Source organism: Schistocerca americana, chromosome 3 (assembly GCF_021461395.2).
Source record: "Schistocerca americana isolate TAMUIC-IGC-003095 chromosome 3, iqSchAmer2.1, whole genome shotgun sequence".
NCBI classification, from domain to species: Eukaryota; Metazoa; Arthropoda; class Insecta; order Orthoptera; family Acrididae; genus Schistocerca; species Schistocerca americana.
Window position 1 is genome coordinate 494,573,406 of NC_060121.1, and position 17,229 is coordinate 494,590,634.

General features: G+C 43.1%; 1 protein-coding gene across 2 annotated transcripts in view; it reads left to right on the forward strand.

Annotated features, from left to right (window-relative positions):
• LOC124607432 (venom carboxylesterase-6-like) overlaps positions 1 to 17,229 on the forward strand; it is a 69,981-nt gene that overhangs the window by 26,026 nt on the left and 26,726 nt on the right. For both annotated transcript variants that reach the window (XM_047139759.1, XM_047139760.1), the window contains exons 5-7: positions 9,976 to 10,175; positions 13,249 to 13,399; positions 16,572 to 16,753. In XM_047139759.1, the coding sequence (XP_046995715.1) occupies positions 9,976 to 10,175; positions 13,249 to 13,399; positions 16,572 to 16,753 (533 nt within the window). The remainder of the gene's footprint in view (positions 1 to 9,975; positions 10,176 to 13,248; positions 13,400 to 16,571; positions 16,754 to 17,229) is intronic.

Below are 17,229 nucleotides of genomic sequence, written 5' to 3' on the forward strand. Positions count from 1 at the left end.
TCTGTGAAGTTTGGAAGATAGTGGACGAGGTACTGACGGAAGTAAGGCTGTGAGGATGGGCCGTGAGTCGCGCTTGTCTCGCTCAGTCGGTAGAGGATTAGCCTGCGAAAGGTAAAACTGCCGACTTCGAGTCACGGTCCGGCAAACAGTTTTAGTCTACTGGGAAGTTTCGTATCAGCGTAAACTCCACTTGAGAGTGAAAATTTCAATCTGGAAAGATCCAAGTTTACCTCACAAGCGCCAAATACATCTGATAATCAAACACTTTAATTTTTGCCCTGCACTGTTCAGACAGATATTAAAATATGATCGACGTAGTTATGTATTGACATATCAACCACGCAGTTAGTTCAAGTGCCTGGAGCACAAACGCATGAAATCGACTGCTGAAGTAGGGCGCTATAAGCCTAGATGAGTTCTTGCAATTGGTATCAGTCCATGCTAGTTCCTTTACTTTACTCCTTGGCGCTACAGCCCGCTTACGCTCGTTCATTTCGGTCAGACCGATTAAATGTCTCTCTCTTACTTTTAATGTTCTTAAAGATAATTGTTTAGAGCACACATTGCTTGTTCCGTAACTGACCCGACGCGGATGATGGTTGGTCTCACTACACGAAACACGATTTGGGAATTATCATCCTCAAATAGATCACTCATACTGAAACGTTTAACATTATTAAAAAATACACAACGTCCTTGACAAGAATTTTGCTTCTACAACTCTACAGTAAATTGCGTGCAGCAGCCATGGCATCGACACTGCGTGATACACGCACCACGGAATCTAAGCCAGAACTAATACTCACACTCTGCACTGGCCAGATCAGCGACCTCGAATTAGCAGCGATACTACAATATGCTTACATTCCAGCACAGAAATCTTTTCGAATTCTGGAAGAGAATTGCGAAAAACAAGAAACTAGGTCCCAATAGTACTGGTGATTGGAGGGAGTGGGGTTTCCCGTCCAACGAATACAGTCATAGCTAAACGATGACTGCATGTTCATATTATGAAAATTAGACCAAACATGGGATAATGCAAGAATATAATCCACGTGCAATAAATCAGATACATATACAAATCTACCTACACTGCAGCCCACTACGAGAACATATAATATTAATTAATTTTTTTAATGTCACAAAGATAAAGAAAGCGAATACAACAAAATATAACATCATGTAAGTCCCTGAAAAAGAAGGTACATGTATGTAAACGCTACAAAAGACGCAGTCATGTTATACATCGCTGACACTGCCTAAAACCGAAACTTATGCGCTTATACGTCGGTCACAAGAAAAGCTTCCACTACTCACAGCACCGCATCACTGAGGCGTTCGTTACTGGGAAAGGTGGGGTGGTGTCGCTTTGTCGCGGCGCCGTCCGCTCGCAGATGCAAACTACATGACCGCTGTTGCACCATACACCAGTCGCGACTCCCACACACCGGGTCGATACCTCCGCTTCGCGGTAATCTGTCCGTGGCGCACATGCAACAAGTGTAACAGTGCCCTGTCGGTGCTGCCCTACTCCTGGCGTACTCACATACATTTAGATTACGACTAGCAATAGTAGCCCTTACAGTGTACTCAAATAATGTTAAACAGGAACAAACTAACTTAAACAGCGTCTGAAAAACTTTAAATGAGCCTTTGTAAATCGTACATATTGCGATCATCGTAAGTATGCGCTATCATATCTGAACATAATAGTAATTCACCTCCTCAAAAGGAGCTGTTCTAGGCGCTTCAGTCTGGAACCGCGTGACTGCTACTGTCGCAGGTTCGAATCCTGCCTCGGGCACGGATGTGTGTGATGTCCTTAGATTAGTTAGGTTTAAGTAGTTCTAAGTTCTAGGGGACTGATGACCTCAGATGTTAAGTCCCATAGTTCAAAAAAATGGTTCAAATGGCTCTGAGCACTATGGGACTTAACTTCTGAGGTCATCAGATCCCTTGAACTTAGAACTACTTAAAACTAACCAGCCTAAGGACATCACACACATCCATGCCCGAGGCAGGATTCGAACCTGCGACCGGAGCGATCACGCGGCTCCAGACTGACGCGCCTAGAACCGCACGGCCACACCGGCCGGCTCCCATAGTTCAAATTGGTTCAAATGGCTCTGAGCGCTATGGGACTTATGAGATCATCAGTCCCCTAGAACTTAGAACTACTTAAACCTAACTAACCTAAGGACATCACACACATCCATGCCCGAGGCAGGATTCGAACCTGCGACCGTAGCGGTCACGCGGTTTCAGACTGTAGCGCCTAGAATCTCACGGCCACCAAGGCCGGCTAAGTCCCATAGTGCTCAGAGAAATTTGAACCATTTTATCCAAGATACCAACTTGTTATAAACATATTTACAAATTGATACTTCAGCCATCTGACTTCTTTACAGCTAAAAATATATGAAGCAAACCTTATTACAGTCACAAAACAATGTCAGATAGCTTAGAATGACAGAATTTCTGAGTCATTCACGAAGTATCACTCTATTTGGGTGTTCTCACTCCATAGCTCTAAACACACAAAGAAAATTCTTACCAAACTGTTCACACGAAGTTCAATATACTCCCACAAGCTTTTCAGAAATTTATTGTCATTGCACAATACTAGCTAACAACATAGTGACACATATTCCAGATTTGTATTTCATTTTCTAAACATTCGTCCCCTCTACTGTGCTTGTGATGCCAATACGTTCGATACATGATTCGTGCCCTTAAAATTCTTTCTGCCGGAGCAGGCTTACATTCATTTAGCAATTCTCGCCATACATTGTTATTCTGCCTATTCTCTTGAATTTCTTCATCCATTGCTTCACGGTTTGACTGCGTGATCAAGTATGACCGTACAAAACTGGTTCGTGTTCTCTCACCTGCCGCTTACATTGTACCATCTGTATCACTTCTGGCTCGCTCAGGATAACCTGCTTATGCCTTCTCAGAATTTCTACAGATGCTTCATTTCTGCTAGATGTTGGTGTTCTAGGGACTTGAGTTTCTGCTCAAGAGAGTTCAAGATCTCCTGTATCTGCCTTGCCTTGTCATCTCCATTTCATCTTGCATAATGCTGCTGAGTCTGTGTTTGCGGTATTCTGTGATGGTAAATGCAAATCAGATAAACAACATAACTCGGTCATCCCTACAACTTCCCTTACATTAATACTCCCTTTGAAGTCAATAACGGCATTCATCATAATCTTCAGCATTTAGCCTCATTGTAAGAAAGATTTGCTCTTTAATTATCTTGGTTTTTGCTCCCATAGCATCTCTAATGCATATTCCATACACAGAAATATTTGGTATCCCTCTTCCCTGCTCTAACGAGTTCGTGTACAGCTTCTGTGACACTACGTTGATTTCACTACCCGAATAGACCAAAATATCTATCCGAGTTCGAAAAATATCTGTATCTACTACAGGATCCACCATCTTGGCAGGCTCTTCGCCATTTTCCCGCATCAAATCTTCAATTACTTCAGTTACATCTTCTACCTTGCGTATTGACGTAACCATTCATCCCATGTTATATATTCACAACCGGACTGCATCAGTTTTCCTCGCCTTCTTCACATCGTAGTACGTCAGGGTCGTTGTTTGCATTACGCTTCCTGTCATCCGACTCAACTTCGTGTATTGTCACGCGTTCCGTGTTGTTAACCCGTAGCTGCCACGCTGTCTGCAGTAGCCTCTGCGACGTCGAAAACTTCATTCAAATCTTCTGTCGTCCTGTCGATTCCAACGCTGGTCTTTATATCCTCTGTCATTACTCAATCGCGTACTAGCGTTCGGGTTACCGTTTCATGGTGACCCTCTTTTGTATTCAGATTCTTCACTTTCTCATCAAGTATACAACGTACGTTATCTACTTGTTCCAAAACTGATTTCGTAGCTTCTACATCGTCCTTGGAGATCGCCAGCAACTTTCCCTGAACAGCAACCGGCTATTTACATATAATCACGACACTATCGCTTCCGTTTTGTTTTATTCGTCTAAATACAGGTTTCTTTCACAGGAGTCTTGGAAAAACTTCTTTAGGTTTCTGTTACGACCTGTTTCAAAACTTCTGCCTTGGTACGAACTGTTTCGTATGTCATTTTGCTTTCACGTGGACCAGTATTGTTTTAAAAACTCATTTTCAAAGTTAGCACATGTCTCTCATTTTTGTACGATTCTCAATCCCCAGGTACCAGTTTCACCCTCCATTGTCGATGAAACGAAGCATATCTTCTGCTTTTCATCCCATAGTTCAGATAGCACATCTTTAAACTGATATAAATAGTCCCTCGCTTGCCATCTTCCGTTTGGATCAATTTTTTTAAAATTTACAATAATAATGAAGACTTCATCATTTTGTGTACCCAATAATATGGCCTCCTGTTACGCCCCCAGCGCGTTGTATTGATTTGAGTTCATTTTTCACGTGTTGCCCAATCTCCTGTTTAACATTTCGAATAAGGAATCGTCTCATGGTTACCTCATTGCATATCTGGTCCACACGACGTGCGTAAGCATTTTGGTCCAGTACAACGGCCTGTACCCTATGTTTACACTCCTGCATATCCCCATCTTGTCTCTCCAAATACTAGTCGTAGATAGCAGTTTTTCCGCTGAGTTCCTTTTGCTCTTCACCTACTTCAGATTCTCTTCGACATGCTGATCTAACCGAATGGTGAGCACGTCTGTCTTTTAATTTGTAGCCTTACTGGTTTCATCAGTCTCTGCAGAAAGATCCATACTACTCTGTTCTGTTTTCTTATCTGTTTGTTCTATCCCACTAGCGCTCTCTTCATATCCCTTCTTCAGAACTTCCGATAATCTTTGGTATTAGTAGACCTTTTCAACTGTATTTAGTCCCTTATTTTGATATCACTACCGATTCCCGGACACTAAGAATCACATCTTCATTTGAACATTTGCATAACAACGATCAAGAAGGAATAACCGTAATGAAACATCCATTGATTTGATAATTTTCTAAAGTTATTTTAAGATTTTTAAAAACTTTAAATTTTTTTAAAAAAACCTGTGCTCACATAAATACAACATTAGAGTTAAAAAGGTCCCATCCATCATTTGGAATTGGAATCTATGCATTCGGCTGTTTTTATTCAACGACATACCGCCTTTTAGCTGTGTTTTATTCTGACAGACAATGAATCTTGAGTCCAAAGTTCTGAGCTTTTAACTCTAATGTTTCAGTTATGCGAGTACAAAATTTTTAATATTCTTATGTAAAAGTTTAATTTTTTTTAATCTTAAAATAATTTTAGAAAACACCAGTGGATGTCTGAGGTGGTTATTCCTTCTTGATTTATTGTTAAGCAGATGTTCATCTGAAGATGTGTCTTGAAACCGGTAGTGATCTAAAAATAAAGGACTAAATACGGCTGAAGCGGTTTATTAATGCCCAAGATACGACTCATAGCCGCGGTTGCCCTACCCACAAGATTTCCGTTAATGTTATGAACACATTATACTCAGACATTCATTCTTCTCGTGTGGGTGTATCCGGAATAGGTGACGATTCAACACCTGGACATTCAATGTCTACTGACGAACTGCAGTCTCCTAAACTGGAATTTTTCGACATCTCACTGCTGCCTGCTTCATTTTTAATCTTTATCTGGTTATTTTTGCCTGACGAGTCCGTATCTGCACCCCTAATCATTGCAACTGCATTGATCTCATCTGACAGCACGAAGTAAAATATGTCACACGACCATAAAAAAATATGATTGGAAAACTGAATCACAATAACTCTCTTCTACAGTAAACAGAACGGAACAGTAATTCAAACTGTCACATTCTATTCCGTTCAAAGATGTATTCGGTGCTAGGAAGCACACCAGACAAAGATACAATGAAATAAGACAGGAATGAAAATTTTTATACGCTAGATTTAATTTTGATGTAGTATTCCACTAACAAATTAGCGTGGGCTACTATGGCCAAACTGGGCAATGACATGTACGTTACTGATTATTGTCAGAGTATTATAGGAATATTATAATTCGCCGTCAATGTATTCATTGATAACTGTTTGCGTCTACTGGACCTGTCAGTCATGTTTGTGTCTCAGTGGATACGTTTATGTTATAGAGGACCCGGTTAGAAATCTTCTTCAAAAACATGTACTTCCCTTAGATTTGATACGAAGCGAAGGAATCAACCTCTTCCCTAGTTAGCATTCATCGAGAATCTCTCACTCTGGGAAATGGTGCAAGTTATTCCTGTTTATAAAGAGGGTAAGAGAACGAATGCGCAGCCTTCTGTTGCAGGATCCTAGGGCGTATTCTTGATAAAATTCTAGGCTCGAATTTCGTGACGTTCATAGAAGGTATTTACTACAATGAGATAAAAATTATCTGCAGAAAACCTGATCGTCTGCAGTGGCATTTCCCGTCCCTGTACTTGGCCAAAGAAAGACGTTTTGATAGGGTCTATGAAGGCCATGCGTTTTATGTTCACATATTTTCTTCAAATCCTCCAATATTTGATATTCACTAGAAAATCAAGAACATAGATACATGGAAATTATGTAAGGAATAAAAAACATAGACCAATGATGATGCTTTTAAATAACCTGAGACATTTTTGATCTAAATAACACATTTCACATTCGCAAAAGACAGTATAACGCTCATAGTTTTCCTTTGTGTATTTGAACAACTTTCTAGTGTTCATTGCAATCTGGCTTCGCTTCTGCTTCATAAGACAAAAATAACTCAGAAGCTTTCGTCTTTAATTTGTTGATACCAAAACAACTGACCCATAAGTCAAACATTCTCAGTACTATTAAATTAGTAGCTTCAGTTTCCCACGAGATAGCTTTGCTGTTGCGTGGTGACCTTATAGTTCTCTTTCGCTTACTTTACTCACAGAAAATGGTAGAGAAAGTTATGCACATTTCATAAGCTGTTTCACTGATTTAATGCATGCATCAAACTGAGTTTGACCAAACTGGAGATTAAACTTTTGCCGAAAAATAGCAAACTAGGCAAAACTCATACATCACATTTGAATTCGGATGTAAGTAAAGAAACAAGAAATTTCCTTTCTTCTCATGTAGTCTAGCAGCTATGTGTTTTATATCCAGTATTTGGTGATGGGTGAGCCTTGTTACATGTAGACCTCAGAAATCCCCATTAAGCCACAAAATGTGCTACGAAAAATTCGGGACTGACATGGTTTCTCTAACCTTCTTTTCAAATGGATGGAAGAAACTGATAGCTTCATGTATACACTAAGCCATATTGCTGATGTGGAAAGGAAACCACATGATCAGGCCTTGCAAACGACGCGATAGTCGACCGACCGCCGTGTAGACCTGATATTCGTCATCGGATGCGGCATGGAGGGGCATGAGATCATCACTCCGCACCCCCAGCCCTTGTCGACGTTTCGACCTTGGAGCTTCTACCTCTGAACCAGGTAGCTTCTCAGTTGGCATCACGAGGCTGAATGCACCCCAGGACAGTTCTCCCACAAAGGAAAAGTTCCTGACAGTAACGGGTTTCGAACCTGAGGCCGCCGCTTGGAGGTCTGTCGCGTTGTCCACTCTGCAACGGAGGGGGACATGGTTCATATTGCCGTTAAAGTTTTTTGTTCAGCAGAACCAACTGAACTGAGACGACAAACAAATGAATTTAGCTTCCTACGAAATACGGGGTGACAGCTATTGAACTACAAAAAAAAAAAAAAAAACAACGTAAATTATGTACAAACTACGGGGTGCACACATTTTATTCAACATGTAAACATCACTAAAGATATTCGAATTTAGGTTATGACGTGCTCGATATGCCTGCCATCAGTGGCGATGATGTGGCGCAGGCGAATAGCGAAATTCTGCATGCCCCGCTGAAGCGTCGGAACATCGATGCTCTCGAAGATCTCCTGAATGGCTGTTTTCAGCTCAGCAATGGTTTTAAGGCTATTGCTGCAAACATTGTCTTTAATGTAGCCTCACAAAAGGAGTCACACATGTTCAGATTTGGAGAACATGGCTGCCAATCGAGGCCCATGCCAGTGGCCTCTGGTACCCTAGAGCTAGAATGCGGTCCCCGAAGTGCTCCTCCAGGACATCAAACGCTCTCCTGCTTCAGTGGGGTCGAGATCCGGTCTGCATGAACCACATACTATCGAAATCAGGGTCACTTCGGAAATGGGGATGAAATCATCTTCCAAAACACTCACGTATCGTTCGGTGGTCACCGTTCCATCAAGGAATATCGCACCGATTATTCCGTGACTGGACATTTGCACACCACACAGTCATCCATTGAGCGTGACGAGAGTTCTCGATCTCGGAATGAGGATTCTCAGTCTCCCAAATGTACCAATTTTGTTTATTGACGAAACCATCCAAATGAAAGCGGGCTTCGTCGCTAAACCAAGCCATGCGCATACGCATACATCCGTGCAGTTTGAACGTCGTAACGTACTGTCACCCAGTACAAGACCTAGTGCTACGATACTGACACGTTACTGGTCAATTCAGAATACACTACTGGCCATTAAAATTGCTACACCACGAAGATGACGTGCTACCGACGCGAAATTTAACCGACAGGAAGAAGATGCTGTGATATGCAAATGATAAGCTTTTCAGAGCATTCACACAAGGTTGGCGCCGGTGACGACACCTACAGCGTGCTGACATGAGGAAAGTTTCTAACCGATTTCTCAAACACTAACAGCAGTTGACCGGCGTTGCCTAGTGAAACGTTGTTGTGATGCCTCGTGTAAGGAGGAGAAATGGCACCATCACGTTTCCGACTATAATAAAGGTCGGATTGTAGCCTATCGCGATTGCGGTTTATCGTATCGCGACATTACTGCTCGCGCTGGTCGAGATCTAATGAGTGTTAGCAGAATATGGAATCGGTGGGTTCACGAGGGTAATACGGAACGCCGAGCTGGATCCCAGCGGCCTCGTATCACTAGCAGTCGAGATGACAGGCATCTTATCCGCATGGCTGTAACGAATCGTGCAGCCACGTCTCGATCCCTGAGTCAACAGATGGGGCCGTTTGCAAGACGACAACCATCTGCACGAACAGTTCGACGACGTTTGCAGCAGCATGGACTATCAGCTCGGAGACCATGGCTGCGGTTACCTTTGACGCTGCATCACAGACAGGAGCACCTGCGATGGTGTACTCAACAACGAACCTGTGTGCAAGAATGGCAAAACGTCATTTTTTCGGATGAAACCAGGTTCTGTTTACAGCATCATGATGGTCGCATCCGTATTTGGCTACATCGCGGTGAACGCACATTGGAAGCGTGTATTCCTCATCGCCATACTGGCGTATCACCCGGCGTGATGGTATGGGGTGCCATTGGTTACACGTCTCGATCACCTCTTGTTCCCATTGACGGCACTTTGAACAGTGAACGCTACTTTCAGATGTGTTACGACCCGTGGCTCTGCCCTTCATTAGATCCCTGTGAAACCCTACATTTCAGCAGGATAATGCACGGCCGCATGTGACAGGTCCTGTACGGGCCTTTGTGGATACAGAAAATGTTCGACTGCTGCCCTGGTCAGCACATTTTCCATATCTCTCACCAATTGAAAACGTCTGGTCAATGGTGGCCGAGCAGCTGGCTCCTCACAATACGCCAATCACTACTCTTGATGAACTGTGGTATCGTGTTGAAGCTGCATGGGCAGCTGTACCTGTACCCGGCATCCAAGCTCTGTTTGACTCAATGCCCAGGCGTATCAAGGCCGTTATTACGGCCAGAGGTGGTTGTTCTGGGTACTGATTCCTCAGGATCTATGCACCCAAATTGCGTGAAAATGTAATCACATGTCTGTTCTAGTATAATATATTTGTCCAATGAATACCCGTTTATCAACTGCATTTCTTCTTGGTGTAGCAATTTTAATGGCCAGTAGTGTACATACAAAGTAAATAGCTCACTCTTTCGACTGTTTGTCATTCCGACAGGCCTGTTCTCGAGGCTGATTATCCAGAGCGGTAACTTCATCGGGTCCTCAGCTCCCCTGGAAGCGGCTCGTAGGAACGCCTTCAGACTGGGGGCTGCCCTGGGCTTCGAGACGGATGATTCCCAGCAGCTGGTGGACTTCCTGCGCTCTGTCAACGCTACAGACCTGCTGGTGGACAGCTCAGTCATACTGACAGACGAGGTTTGATGTGTGATTTTGGCAGTCATAGCATCATCTAATGGTGCATTTTCGGCAAATACACATTCACATAATGACCAAAGAGATTAATGCTCTGAAGTATATGTAAAATATATGTTTAATTGGTATCACTCCAGCAGCAGAGCACAGTATCCTTATCATATGTATGTATGTGTCGGTTCCAGCAGCATACTGCAGGATCGCCTGGAACAATTTCACACAAATTTGTAACGCATATGATTGACTATCAGTAAAAATACGCTGTTGGGGTAAAACTGCCATGGCATCCTTATCGATAAGGTAGGATATCGAGGGGAAGATACGTAAAAGGAATCGTACACGAACTGACGTGTGACGAATCCATGGTTTTCAATGGTGCTCATCTGACTGGTGGAATTTCTGTGGCATTTCACTCCTAGGTGTTAGGCGGGAGTGGGGGAGGCTGGAATTTGGGATCTGACGAGTTGACCCAAGATGGTCCAAAACGGCGAATATCCGTGTCACATCCATAGTATTCATTGTTGCTTGGCTGAGTGGTAACAGTTCTGTAGCGAACTGGCTCGTGGCGGAAGTGTAGAGTCGGATTGGGATGGGGGTCACGTCTAAACCATAAGTTTGGAATGTGTGGAACAGTTTCAAAAAAAGTGGTATTCATATCTATCAGCTTCTGTCTGTATGTAGATCTGGGATAGGAAATGCATAGCATTCCTACGTGCAGAAGTGGGTATGAGAAGTTGTTGATAGAGAGAATGAATATAGATGATAGGTGTTAGTGTCATATCCAAACGTTTTTGTGGTCATTCGTTTATTGGTGCCGTTCCCTACGACATTTCACCTCTTCTGTGGAGGAGGAGGGGGTGAGAGTGGCTGGAGTGGCAGAATTAGAATTAGGGTGAAATAAAAATAATCAACTAGCAGAATATACACTTTGGTGACAAAAGTCATGGGACACCTCCTAATATCGTGCCTGACGCCCTACTGCCCGGCGGGTGCAGCAACTCGACGTGTTGTGGACTCAACAAGTCGTTGGAAGTCCCCTGCAGAAATACTGAGCCCATGTGCCTCTACAGCCGACCACAACTGCGGAAGTGCTACCGCTGCAGGATTTGTGCACGAACTGATCCCCCGATTATGTCCCATAAATGTTCGTTGGGATTCATGGAAGGTGCTCTGGGTGACCAAATAATTCGCTGGAATTGTCCACTATGTTCTTCAAACCAATCACGAACAACTGTTGACCAGTGGCATGTTTGGGAACATCAAGTGCATGAATGGCTGCAAATGGTCTCCAAGCAGCCGAACATAATCATTCCCAGTCAATGATCGGTTCACTTGAACCAGAGGACCCATTCCATTTCATGTAAACACAGCCCCTCTATTATGGAGGAACCACCAGCTTGCACAATGCCTTGTTGACAACTTGGCGTCATGGGATCTGCGCCACAGCCACACTCGAACCCTAAGATCAGCTATTACCGGCTGAAAGCGGGACTCATCTGACCAGGTCACGGTTTTCTCGTCGCCTAGGGTCCAACCGATATGTTCACGAGCCCGGGAGAGGCGCAGGGGCGATAATGTGCTGCTAGCAAAGGCACCCGCGTCGGTCGTCCGGTGCCATAGCCCACTAACGACAACACTAACACACACGTTCGTCGTACGTCCCACATTGATTTCTGCGGTTATTTCACGCAGTGTTGCTTGTATGTTAGCACTGACAACTGTATGCAAAAGCTACTGCTCTCCGTTCGGTAAACGAAGGCTGTCGGCCACTGCCTTGTCAGTGGTGAGAGGTAACGCCTGAAATGTGATATTCTCGGCACACTATTCACACTGTGTATGTCGGAATATTGAATTCCCTAACGATTTCCGAAGTGGACTGTAGCATGCTTCTAGCTCCAACTGCCATTCTGCGTTCAGTGTCTGCTAATTTCCATCGTGCGACCATCATCAAGTCGGAAACCTTTTCACAAGAATCACTTAAGTATAAATTGCACCGCCCTATTATACCTTTTGTACGCGATACTACCGCAGTCTGCATATGTACATATCGCTATTCCTTGACTTTGTCACTTCAGTGTGTTTAGTGAAAACGTACATACCATTCGACGACCTTCGCATGCTGACACTTGGCGGTTCAGGCCCTTATCTAACGTGTAAACTCACATTGGACTGTTTGAGAGCTGAACAGGTGACACTACGGAGTTTGAGAGGACGAAAGTATTTGGCGGCAGAGGGATAGCACGTTCCGTCTCTGAAACTGAATATACATTTAGCCTCACGATGCTGGTAGAGCGTAATAGGATGTACAAGATAAGCAAATGATCTGTCCATACACTTGATTTCATTTAAAATTAATTATAATAGTCTAGATCGTAAGGTACGTTTATAAAAAAGTGACCGGTTTCTATCATCACTTGATCAGCTTCAAACCTACAATTGTAATGTAATACGGGACAAAAATTAGAGGGATGCATTAAAATAAGTTAGAATTACCTATAAAATTACAAAGCACAGTTATACCAATATTGATGCATTAATTTGTGAAAGATAAAGGTATAATTTGGTAACATACACAGTCCTCAATTACTGCCCAGTGAAGTACGGCAGACGCCCAAAGCCTAATTCTTTTGAGGAGTGTACCAGTTTCTTGCAGCCGTTGCTGTAGTCAAATGAAAATGGTATGAGATGTCATAATTAGAATGGTGACTGACTCTTCCCAATTGATGTGCATACCTTGAAGTGCGAAATGTGAAAGTGATCCGATCTTCAAACTAATTGTGTATTCAAACGTTGCATCAATGGGCACCGTTCCTTATTAGAACTTTGTCTATTAAGTCTCCTCTACAAAGGCTAGAAGCCTGTAATAGTAATCCTGTGTAAGTAGATCCACTAGTGGTATCAAATAGTTTGACAATGCAAGATTTTCATGAGACTGGCAATAAAGAGCCCGGATACGGGCACCAGGATAGCTGGAAACAAGAAGAATATTTTTCATGGACTCACTTTTTGTTAATGTGCTGTTTACAAGGTGGAAGTAGTAAATGTATCTACTGCGAGAACAAGTTTTTGGTTTCAGGAGAAGCTGTTATACTCGTATGCTCTCTGGTCACCGCATATCGAAGCAGAGCATGAGGGCGCTTTCATCTCAGAACCTCCAATCCAGCCGCTCATCGATGGCCGTTTCCTGCGAGTGCCCATCATGACAGGCGTCACTTCAGCTGAAATTGGTACGTATCTACAAATTATACACCAGAGGAGTGCACCATATCCGTAAAACGATGTAATAATATTAGTACAAACTAGTGGGATATACCGAAATCACCGATAAAATATTAATAGTTTCAGTGTAAACTACTGTGTGATTATAAATAAAGGTTAAGGAGGCCTACAAATGTAGTCTCGCGTTGCTAAATGAATGAGTAAAGGCAAGTGCGGTCCTATTTCGGTTATAATAGTACATGGTACTGGTTGAGCCCACCAGCTCCTTTCTTGCGGCCTGACCCGTATGGTAGAGAGCGTCACCCGACGGTGGTGCTTAGTACAGATCAGAAATAAGCTCCGTATATTCGTTTGAAACTCGCTAGCGAGTGACATGACGTCATTCCGAACTCTATCTCATTGTGCTCCTAGACTCGACCTGTGAGTCGTCGCCGCTGCTCACTTGTCACTGGTAGCTGTTGTCGGTTACAAGTGGACTGGACTCGCTCAGAAACGAGAGGGAGTACACGAGTTCGCAAGTATAGCGGCGGACTCGTGGCATTTCCGTTATATACACAACTTTCTTGAAAGAAATTTCCGGCAGTATGATCATTTACTTCACAGACTCATGATTTCGGATTTATATCCACCTTCAAGAGCAAGTTTCAGTGTCCAAGCTGACCAAATGACTTAAGCAACCATTAGGGCTGACAATCATTCTGTACCAATATAATGACTGATCAGTTAGCAGCGAATACCGTTCTATACAGGGTGACTCACCTAACATGACCACTGGAAACACCTCCCAGACTACAACAAACACTGAATAACCAATTCCGCATACCGAAAGTGAGAAGTAGGGCTGGTGTAAATGGTTAATACAGACCACTGAGAAATGCACGGAAGTATGATTTTTCAAAACGTACTTAAATTTTTTTAAAACGGAAACCATTTTTATTTTTCCATTTAAAACAACAGAAGTATGTGTTGAAAATCACCCTTCCGTGCATTTTTCAGTGGTTTGTATGAACTATTTAAACCAGCCCATCTTCTCACTTTCGTTCTGCATAATTGGTTATTCAGTGTTTGTTGTAGTTTGGTAGGTGTTTCCAGTGGTAATATTAGGTGTGACACCCTGTGTGTGTCTGTGTGAGAGTGAATATTTATTCACCTATTCCAGACATCACTCCTGTAATGGAACACATTTGGAACTGTGTACACTGCATCAAGCAATTTTCCTCTTACACCCTGTACAGTCTCACAAAACACAGCTTCGTTAGGCCATCTAATCCCGAGAATCGGCCTTAACGACTTGTTACTCGTTTTCTCGTCTTCCATGGTTACAGTAAGTCACCACTAGCCTTGATCTCCTTCATGCTTCAGTAAAAGAGAAAAAGTCGAGCATGAAGCGACCGCAGCGTCACAGTTACCAGACACGTCATACTCGTGGAACTACAGTGGGAACAACGGAAGCGCGTTTGCACTCATGTAGCAGTCGTGCCTTGATTTGTAAAGTATGCCACCCGAAACAATAGTCTAGGACTCTCTCCATTTCTGACCTCAAGTGCTATCCCCATACCCCTGCATACTGTATCCAATCACTCCACTGGCGGAAGAGGACGGGGCAGTCGGGCTGTACTGATGGACCCATCAAGGCTCATGGATGGAGGCTCAACAAATAATCAGATTTGGAATAGAGGAAATAAAACATCAGAGTATCAGTGATTGCAACTAAAGAACATTGTGACGCTGACTAAAAAATGCACTGATGTGTACACAGCGACGCTTTACGTTAATTGTATTAATAATAGCCGCTAATGGAGTTCCAGATGACATGCTGTATGCTAAAGAAACGACAACTAAACACAGGAAATATGCCAGGAAAACGTCAACAAACGTAGAATCCATGTTGTGACATAAAAGTAAATAGGTATATACTAAGATGGTATCTGTTCTTTCGAACATGTCCGAAAGAACAGATACCATCTTAGTATATATATAGTTAAGGCTCACCGGCCACTTGACCATCTTCTTCTTCTATGCGAATGCACAAACAGTGCCCGAACTCTTACGGGAATCGGCAACGCGCCGCGAGTAATGAGTATAATGGGCGGGGGCACTACGAATGTGGTGCGGGACAACACATTGAGAATGTGGGTTTCGCGGGAGGCGTGCCAGAGATAAATCCCTGCAGTCGCGCTATCCTCTGAGTCCTCGGTGGCTCAGATGGGTAGCCGGCACGGTAACTCAGCGTGTTCGGTCAGAGGGTTAGCTGCCCTCTGCAATAAAAATACTGAGTGCATGAATCAACAACGAACTTCACCCGTTGTCATGGGACGTCCGCAACGAACAAATGCAACGAACAAGAACGAACAAAATAAGATAAAAAAAAGAGATGGATACAGCGTCTGCCATGTAAGGAGGAGATCCCGGGTTCGAGTCCCGGTCGGTGCACATATTTTCATTTGTCCCCGTTGACATATGTCAACGCCTGTAAGCAGCTAAGGGTGTTCATTTCATTCTATAGTATATAGGTGTTATAAAAGTATTCATATAATACAATATCTGGAACCAAACAGTACACGTATGATAACATTTTGTAATGTTTCTAACAATGCTAATTTTGCATCTTTTCAAATAAAAGAAAACCTACTGATGATTTCGGCATTGTCGCTGAAACTAGGTTCGGAACGAACATTACACAATAGTGTTTTGCAGCAAGGCGGACCCACAATCCCATATTGTTCTTTTTGCAAACATGGACCAAACGGAAGAATCTCAAGATACAAATCAGCTTTCGTTCTTTACAAAGCCTCCTCACCGAGTGCTGCAGTGATAATGCTAGGGCTGCAATTCCCGATCATGTGCACCATGTGCGCAACAACAATAGCTAGCGATAACCAGGGTATCACTTTCTTAGTTGGCATGTGTCAAACCAGAAAATGGACTTGCAGTGTGTGTTGGCAGCTGAAATTTGTACTGTGTATTTGTAGTGGCGCTAACTATGAGAACTAAAAAAATTACTGCCGATTTCGACATGAGATTTGAGATCACTCCCTTGTCAGCTCGCCAGCTTGACGACTCAGGAGGCCTAGCCCGTGGCCCGTAACGGCCAGGCTGTGAGACACGGCCTGAGTGTGCTGAAACCTGCAGCGTGCACGAATCTAGTTTCGGTACTTACTGCTGTCTGTTTTTGTTCAGGTTTTGGGATACTTAACCAGCCCGATAGGATCAACACTCTCAACAACCAGTTTGTGGAGTCGGTCGGGCCCTGTCTGCACCTGTCAACAGTAGAGGAACAACAAGCTGCAGCAGCCAAAGTGAGAGAGTTCTACTTCGGCAACGACACTATCTCTGCAGATAATCCTGACGCTCTGGTGTATGTGAGTAATTGTTACCTCTACTAGCGTGCAGTGGGAGAACTAAAGAACTAATGATCACACGTGTCTGAAATTTTGCACCGTACCTTACATTGTCAATTGAGCATTATTTACGGGCGGCAAGCCATCACTATTATTTACTAACAGTTAAGTTATTTTTAATGTTTTTCGTTTTGGACTTAAAAAAATCTCATGGGAGATCAGGAAAGGATAGGTACTTTATTTTAATTTCTATAATAATGTGTCACATCACAACTATTTGCAGAGCAGCCACGTAGGTGTAGATGTAGACGTAGATTCAAAGGCTGCAAAACTGCAATAAATAATTCCTAGTATTTTTAACACATCAGGAGAAAAATCAGGAAAATTTGAAAACGTCGAATACCCATTGTGTGCAACTGTTACTTTATCTTTTTTTCACACTAGTATAAAAATCCATGTGCTACCACAAGAAGGAAAGCAGGAAGGCCGATTATGAC